Source organism: Choristoneura fumiferana, chromosome 23, assembly GCF_025370935.1.
Source record: "Choristoneura fumiferana chromosome 23, NRCan_CFum_1, whole genome shotgun sequence".
Taxonomy (NCBI): Eukaryota; Metazoa; Arthropoda; class Insecta; order Lepidoptera; family Tortricidae; genus Choristoneura; species Choristoneura fumiferana.
This window is the reverse complement of record NC_133494.1, coordinates 17,266,222-17,274,722: the sequence shown is the minus strand read 5'-3', so window position 1 is coordinate 17,274,722 and position 8,501 is coordinate 17,266,222. Positions and strand designations below refer to the sequence as shown.

General features: G+C 38.0%; 1 protein-coding gene across 1 annotated transcript; it reads left to right on the top strand.

Moving 5' to 3' along the window:
• Positions 1 to 3,521: 3,521 nt before the first annotated feature.
• On the top strand, positions 3,522 to 4,246 carry LOC141440792 (calexcitin-1-like). The gene has a single exon (XM_074105336.1). The coding sequence runs from the start codon at positions 3,584 to 3,586 to the stop codon at positions 4,133 to 4,135; it is 552 nt and encodes a 183-aa protein (XP_073961437.1). The 5' UTR covers positions 3,522 to 3,583; the 3' UTR covers positions 4,136 to 4,246.
• The last annotated feature ends 4,255 nt before the right edge of the window (positions 4,247 to 8,501 follow it).

Sequence of the window (8,501 nt, the reverse complement as noted above, 5' to 3'; positions counted from 1 at the left end):
GCGCCGGCGTGCAACCGACATGACTGATGCGCCTATCTGTCTCTGCGCGAAAGACACCGTGTGGCGGCGGCTTTATGTAAGACGGCCGCGACACAAACAATGGAAACGGAAATAATGTTAGTTTAGTCATCGATAGTTGATGTTAGGGAGATTGTGGTATTAGCATTAGAGAAAATTACGTCCGAATATCCAGTGGACAAACAGACATACAGGGTCCGTTGTATTTACGTGTCTACCTGCACCGAACAATTAGTCTAATTCAATGAGCTAAAAGAATTTCCTTGCTCACCCGCGACCTTACGATAGCTAAGCTTATGCATAGTGTAGTGTGTTACGAGTATGTGTAGTGTGGTGGTGGTGATAGATGGGTTTGTGTGATTTGTGTGTGTTATTCTTACAGTGTGGAGGTGGAGGAACTGCATGAACATGCATATTTTGCATAAGCTTAGCTATCGTAAGGTCGCGGGTGAGCAAGGAAATTCTTTTGATTCAATAAATTAGTCTAATTCAGTTTATTTACCAAATCAAATCCAATCCTTATTTTTTAAATTGCTCTAAAGCAATAAAGCCACCTTAATTGCTTACCTTGGTAAATCTCTATATACCTGTGTGTTTTTTGTGCTGCTTGTTCAGAAGAAAATAGGTTTATCTACCAAGTTATTTTTTAGACTTCAAAGGTAAAGAAATGTTATCGATTCAAAGAAATTCAAATTTCATTATTTATTTACCTACTTACATAAAACGTTGTTTTCTACTTTGATCCAACCACCCTTACGCAATACTTAAACCTATATCTAATGTACTGTGTATTAATAACATAATCCTCATCACCATCATCATCATCAGCCTACAGCAGAACTGCTGGACAAAGACCTTTTCCGTGGCGCCATGGAAGAATTGGAAATTATTAAACTAAAATAACTTAACCAACAAAATGTGGGAAAATCCCATCCATTTCACTTCAAAGTTCAATATCTCAAAAACGGCAGAACCGATTTTGATAACACATATCTAAGAACCATCGCTAAAAAACCTGCTATCAAATAAAAAAACCGCATTCAAATCGGTCCACCCGTTTAAGAACTACGGTGCCACAGACAGACAGACAGACATACATAGCGGTCAAACTTATAACACTCCTCTTTTTGCGTCGGGGGTTAATGAGTCGCGACATCGAGTGGCGGCATCGGAAGGCGAAGCGTTGTAGGCCTCCCAACAGGTGGACCGACGACATCGTGAGAATTGCGGGTAACCGGTGGATGCAAGTGGCGAGTTTTCGTTCTAAGGGGGAGGCCTTTGTTCAGCAGTGGACGTCTTCCGGCTGATAATGATGATGATGAAACTAAAATGAGTAAATTTATTAAGTTTTTATGTTATTAATATATTATTTTATTTTGAAGCCGTGCGGCCGTGGTTGCCGAGTGGTTTGACCTATGGACTCTCAAGCAGAGGATCGTGGGTTCAAACCCCGGCTCGCACCTCAGAGTTCTTCGAAATTCATGTGCGAAATTACACACAAACCTGCGAAGCAATTCAATGGTGTGTGTGAAGTTACCAATTCACACTGGGCCCGCGTGGGAACTACGGTCCAAGCCCTCTCATTCTGAGAGGAGGCCTGTGCCCAGCAGTGGGACGTTTGTATGTAGACTGAGATGATATTATTTTGAATGTTCTTCAATTGAATAATATACTTTTTGCTTAATTTACTCCGGGGCAACTCAGCTATACTTTTTATCATCCCAGCCTATAAACGTCCCACACTGCTGGGTACAAAATAAGGATTCATTTATCGCCGACGTAATATAATTTGATATGGGACAAAAGCCTAATAATATTGTTGTCTTGTGCTGTGAAGAAATGTATTTTCTTTCTTTCTTTCTTTCTAGACTGATAGTTACTTTCGCATTTTCAATATTAGTAAGAAAAGGATGGAAAATCACAAAGCTGTCTTATTCATATTAAATGTTATTATAACGGATAACTCACGTCTTAAACCGAGTTTAGCTCATACTCGGTTTAAGACGTGAGTTATCCGTTATAATAACATTTTATATGAGTGAGTCTCACGGTAGTTTCATGTTCAAAGCTGTCTTATTGCTTAAAAACGATCTTATCTAGCCAATCATTTAGATGTAAAGAGTAACTTAACATAAATCGTTTAACAACTGGACGATTTATTTTGCGATACTCTCTGACGTCATAACACAATTTAATCGCATCACCACATTGATTAATTTATTTAACAGGAATTTAATTATCCGATGAAAGTTTTTACTTTATTCATGCGTATTAATTTCGCATAATTTAAAATTAACTAAAATTTAAATTTGACTTAAACCTATTATTTGTTATGTCACGATATACAATGTGTCTCTATCCTCTGGATAAAGATGAAATTTGTCGTGTTGATACGATATTTCAAACCTATGTACCTATTGTTACGATATATTATCTATGGCACGCCCGGCTGATGTCAAGAAGCAAAAACGGTGCCTCATGTTGTCATGTCCTAAGATTATCACTAATAAGCGACTTTCAAGAATTACACGTCTCGTCTTTGGAAATCACATCAACCTTCACACCATAACACCTATGTACAAGGCCTCATATCAAACGCCACAGTATGAACTGAGAAATGACTGATTTAAAATTTAATACTTTGGAACAGCCTATATTAGATACTCGATTATTAGGGTTCCCCTTACCCAAAGGGTAAAAACGGGACCCTATTACTAAGACTCCGCTGTCCGTCCATCCGTCCGTCTGTCACCAGGCTGTATCTCATGAACCGTGATAGCTAGACAGTTGAAATTTTCACAGATTATTATTAGATTAACAAAATAAAATAAATATTCAGGGGGCTCCCATACAACAAACGTGATTGTTTTGCCGTTTTTTTTCTCGATATTAATAACGGCAACAGGTAGACGCGTGAAATATTCATAGTCGTATATTCACTTTAAAAATAAATAGTTAAATTAAAATAAAATAAACATTTAAGGGGTCCCATACAACAAACGTGTATTTTGCTATGTCTAATGATAATGGTAGGGAACCCTTCGTGTGCGAGTCCGACACCCACTTAGCTGGTTTTTATATTGTTGTAATCAAAATAATGTATAACATTTCTGAGAAGGACCTCTACAATACAATAGAATAACTCTTTATTTCACACCAACACATAGCAAGCAGTACAGAAAACAGGTATATACACAGAGACTTTCTAAGGTAAGCAATAGGCTTTAATTCTCTCTCTCTCTGGGGGCTCTACTTGGGATTTAAATCATTGTTCAGAGAATAGAGACGTCATATTGTATAATAACTGTTACTATGTACAAAAGACAATATTTTAATACTCCATTATTAAATAAACTACAAGGATTGTTAAAGTCAACAATAACCTGCATTGCGGGCAGATAGCAATCTGATTAGAAAATCGGCTCACTTTTGCGTCATACTGTAAACAAATCAGATAACAATATCTTTAATGCAGTCTTAAAATGTATATATAAGGGACACTTGAAACTACAAAGTCACATTACAAGTACTAATTGAATTAAACGATCTCAATCTAAAATTAAAAATGGTGTCCGACTTCAGAAAGAAGAAGCTGTTTCACGTGTTTAACGCGTTCTTCGACACAAACGGGAGCGGAAATATCGACAAGAAAGATTTCGAACTGGCCGCTGAGAAAATTTCGCAGAACCGAGGCTGGAAAGCTGGTGATGCTAAGTTCAAGGAGACGCAGGATGCTCTGCTGAAGATCTGGGAAGGCCTGCAGAGTCGCGCTGATGCTGATAATGACGGAGAAGTGTCTTTCAACGAGTGGGTGGCCATGTGGGATGAATTCGCCAAGAACCCTTCTGCAGCTCTTGAGTGGCAGAACCTTTACTGTAAATTCATTTTCGAGCTGGAAGATGCCAGCAACGATGGAGCAATTGACAGCGATGAATTCTCCTCCGTGTACGTTTCCTTCGGTTTGAATAAGAAGGAGTCTGTAGAAGCTTTCAAGAAGATGTCGAAAGGAAAAGCCAGCGTATCCTGGGCTGAGTTCCAAGGTTTGTGGAATGAATACTTTACTTCGGAGGACCAGAACGCTGCGGGTAACTTCATCTTCGGCAAAACTAGCTTCTAAATTGTGGTGTACTGTTTAATTTATTTTGAAATGGAATGTGATATTCGTGATTTAAGAAAGAGGTGTAAAAGCAGAACTGATTGTTGTAATAATAAAGAGATTATTATTTTATGTCGTTGATAACGGATTCCATTCCTACTTACATTAAGTTACATTAAAATATCAAGATGTTTAGTGTTTTTTAGGAGTGGACTAGTCGATAAATGTTCGAAATGCCTAGTTTCTTTTCGAATTAGTCAGCACCTAACATTTATCACTTAAATTTCGAATATTTCGAGTTGTCAGTACTAAAATAGATAACCTCATGCGTTGATCACTTCATCGGCTGCCTTACTCTCCTCGTCGGAATGCAAACATCCTGTGCTGACTGGATTTATATCAATTTAAACAAGATTGCTAGTATCTCCACTCAGTTAATTTCATTAATTATTTAATTTTGAATTTCGATAGAACACTGGGTGGTAACTCAATCCTTGCTACGATGGCAATTAGCATTCTCAGTAGTCTGTACAAAATCAGCCACTATAACACAGTATATAGTTGCAGGACAACAACTCAGACCCCATAGCAATGAAGACGCCGATATGCCTAGGAGAGGTAGGAGGGAGTTTGAGTTTCTTGCCGGATTCTTCTCAACAGAGGTTTTTCCGAACCGGTGGTAGATTTTTTTGACATTCATAAGTGCTTGTTATAGCTTAAATTGAATAAAAATATTGTGACTTTGACTTTGAATCTTATTTAAATCCAATACACGTCCTAAAACAATAAACGGGAACTTAAGTATTGATTTCTGATCACTGAGTTCAAAATGAGTTAAAATTTGTTACCTACGTGTATGAAATCAAATGACGTCACGGAAAAGCTTGCGTTAAAATGTCATTTAAAAATGTATGTATGTATGTATGTAAATACTTTATTGTACATAAAACACAAAAAAATACAAAAAGAAAACAACAAAACAAAAGAGTACAAAGGCGAACTTATCCTTCTTTTCAAGCTAACCTAAAAAAAATCCTTCTAGGGTTAAAAATATTTATAATTACTGCCAGCCATAATTATACATGAAGCTCGCATAATTTAATATTCCCTCAGGTGTCACGAGAAAGAAACCGAGCGCGCAAAATATTTCATTAGCGGGGAGAATTAATTATTTTAATTTATGCTATGAAAACTACGGCATGGGAAGAGAGAGGTGAGTTCAGGTGTTGCTGTCTTACACGCTAAGAAGGATGATAGCGTCAGGCTTGGGGAAGTTTTGATACGGAACAGTTATGTCTTTACAGCACAGCTGGCATAGAATTTTCGAGTTGCGCTTGTAGGAGTTTTATGATACGGAACAGTTATGCAGAGGCGTACTTTACCTGTGCGAATTAGGGCAGCGTAATGGCGTCGGCGTGCCAGGTGTGCGCGCGCAGACACCTATTGTACGCATTGCAGGGTGTGACACGGGCGCGCTTGTACCTATTCCATTTTGACCGCGCGCTTCCTAGATGGCGCTAAAGTAATAATTGCACACGGGCGCCACATGGGCTAAAGACGCCGCTGCAGTTATGCTGTGTGAAATTTGGAGTCTTGATGAGGGCGGGGGCCAAGCGGAAACGTGTCGTATCATGAGGCAATTGGGCGGCCTTCTGGTGTGGCGTGGAGGGGGGGTCGAGACAATGAAAAGACATCTTTACTCGAACAAATATCTTTTAATACTAACTTGGATTCAAGCATAACATAGTATGTATATCTAAAATCTAAACAGTATACCAAGAATGCATACACACACCAGACTGGTTAAAAAACCGGCCAAGAGCGTGTCGGACGCCCAAAATATGGTTCCGTAGCCATTACGAAAAAATTAAGTTATATTTTTCTAAGAATTTCGTATTTTATACTTTCCATAGTTTAAGGTATTTTTATACCTTTCGTATATTTACTCTTAATCTAAAATCTAAAGATTTTAGGGGATTTATACGCTCGATTTTAATAAAATTTCCACTTTAAACTAAAATCTAAACAAATCACTGAATCAAAAAATCGTCTTAGCAAACCCCTAATGGTTTTAAAAGACCTATCCAACGATACCTCACCCTACAAGCTTAAAAAAAAATGATTTTTTTATTGTACCATTTTGTCGGCAGACAGACAGACATGGCGAAACTATAAGGGTTCCGTTTTTGCCATTTTGGCTCCGGAACCAACTGAATCGTGGTCCTCTGTGGAACCTTTTCGTAGAAAATGCCACAGTGACATCGCATTGCTTGACAAGGGAATTCATTGTGACACTCTTACTGTGAGAGCGTTCTACGGCGGGTCAGGAATTAAATAGTTCGACTGTACTAAGTATAAGTCCGTCAGTTTGATTAACACAAAATATTGGACATGTATTGTTTCCTTTGTCAATTAATCTCAATAGAATAAATTGAATTAATATCGAAGTTAAAGCTCTTCTGAGTTTGGTAGTTGTGAACTGTGATGTCAATCTAAGTAAGAGGAGTACTGACCCAAGCGTGACAACACATGGAGCATAACCTTTCTTCCTGGGGGCAGTCGAGTAAAACACCGTTTACTAACACGCATGCATTGCTTGCTTGTCAGTTGTTTTTTATATTCCCGCAACTCCGGTGTTCGTATTTCATGGTAATTTTTGAACTCGGCTAAAAGTATTAAAATTTATGTAAAACTGTTACGGAAACTTTGTGATAATAAAGGCTTGTTTAGAGTCTATATTGTGGTTAATTATATTACCAGAACTAAGTGGAAATAATACTTCTTCTACTTGGTTTTATTGAATATTGGTGACACGTGTCACATAGCGTTTTCATATCATCTTTTCCGATATATTGTGTTGACAAGTAAGACATATCGGATCTGATATTCTCTTCTCTATTTTCTGAAAGCCAGGTAAAAGTCATACGATTTACTTGCCGCGATATTGTATCCATTCCATACGGAAGAATAAATTCAAAACTACAGTTAAATCAAAATTGAACATAAAATAATGAAATAAAATTAAGTTTTCTTTATATTTATTATGTGAAGCCGTGGTGGCCGAGTGGTTTGATCTATGGCCTCTCAAGCAGAGGATCGTGGGTTCAAACCCCGGCTCGCACCTCTGAGTTTTTCGGAATTCATGTGCGAAATTACATTTGAAATTTACCACGAGCTTTACGGTGATGGATAACATCGTGAGGAAACCTGCACAAACCTGCGAAGCATGGTGTGTGTGAAGTTCCCAATCCGCACTGGGCCCGCGTGGGAAATGCGGCCCAAGCCCTCTCATTCTGAGAGGAGGCCTGTGCCCAGCAGTGGGACGTATATAGGCTGGGATTATTATTATTATTATTATGTTAAGTATATCATTGAGCCGTTTAAATATTCTTGTATGACGTAATAACATTTTTCTTTCTTTTTTGTCGAAATTTCTTAACAAATATTCCGTACAAATTGATATTTCACTTTTCAATCTGAGGCTTTATTTTCTAATGAACTTTTACAATCATTCTCACTACTTCTTTCTGTCAAAAGGTATACGATGCGGGCAATAAGAGATGAGGAAAGAGAAGACAAAAGGTGAATGCGATCGCGAACGTCAGAATGTTAGAAAATACGGCCACTGATGGCCATGTGTATGCTCTTTTCTTTCTAAACATTCAGTCATTAATATTTACCTTTTTTATGTAAAGTAGTGGGTTGTTCAGTGGTGGCAGGTTGTTACTTCTTGTTTTAGATTGGTTGTGGCTGGTATTCTACCGAACGGACAGCTCTACCGTACTCGACCTAAAGTTGACTGGCAGTGTCGTATTCAACCTCGACATTGGCGGAATAAGGGCGGAATCATCGCATCGTTCGAAGGGCCAATATAACCCCAAAAATTGAATTGAATTGAATATTTACCTTTGCAGGACAAAACCAAACCTTATACCAGGTTTGTAACTTTCAACGAATGGGTTTAAATGTCATAAAAAATATAAAAATAAGGGACGAATTATCCTCAAAGAATTTACAGGGGTCCAGAAATTCCTGTAAAACAGAGCTGAAGCCTCGTTAAGATTATACCGGGGGTCGTAAATAAAAAAATAAATTAAACAGAACGCGAAATGAAAGGTCATTTTTGTCGGAACACAACGAGTGCTAATTAGGGGTTAAATTATCGTTTCGAGCGGCGGGGTCGCGGGGCCGAGGCATAAGCGGTAGCGTAATTTGAATCTCTTGGTAGATATTGAAAAAACAAGTTTTACAATGTAGAAAATAGTGTAAGATAAACGTGCTATGCGACAGGCAAAAGAAAAGTTAGTGACTCTGTCACAAACTGGAAAAACATAAAACTTTATAACTAGGTTCACCTAAATTAAGAGTAAAAAGTTTCAATATCTCT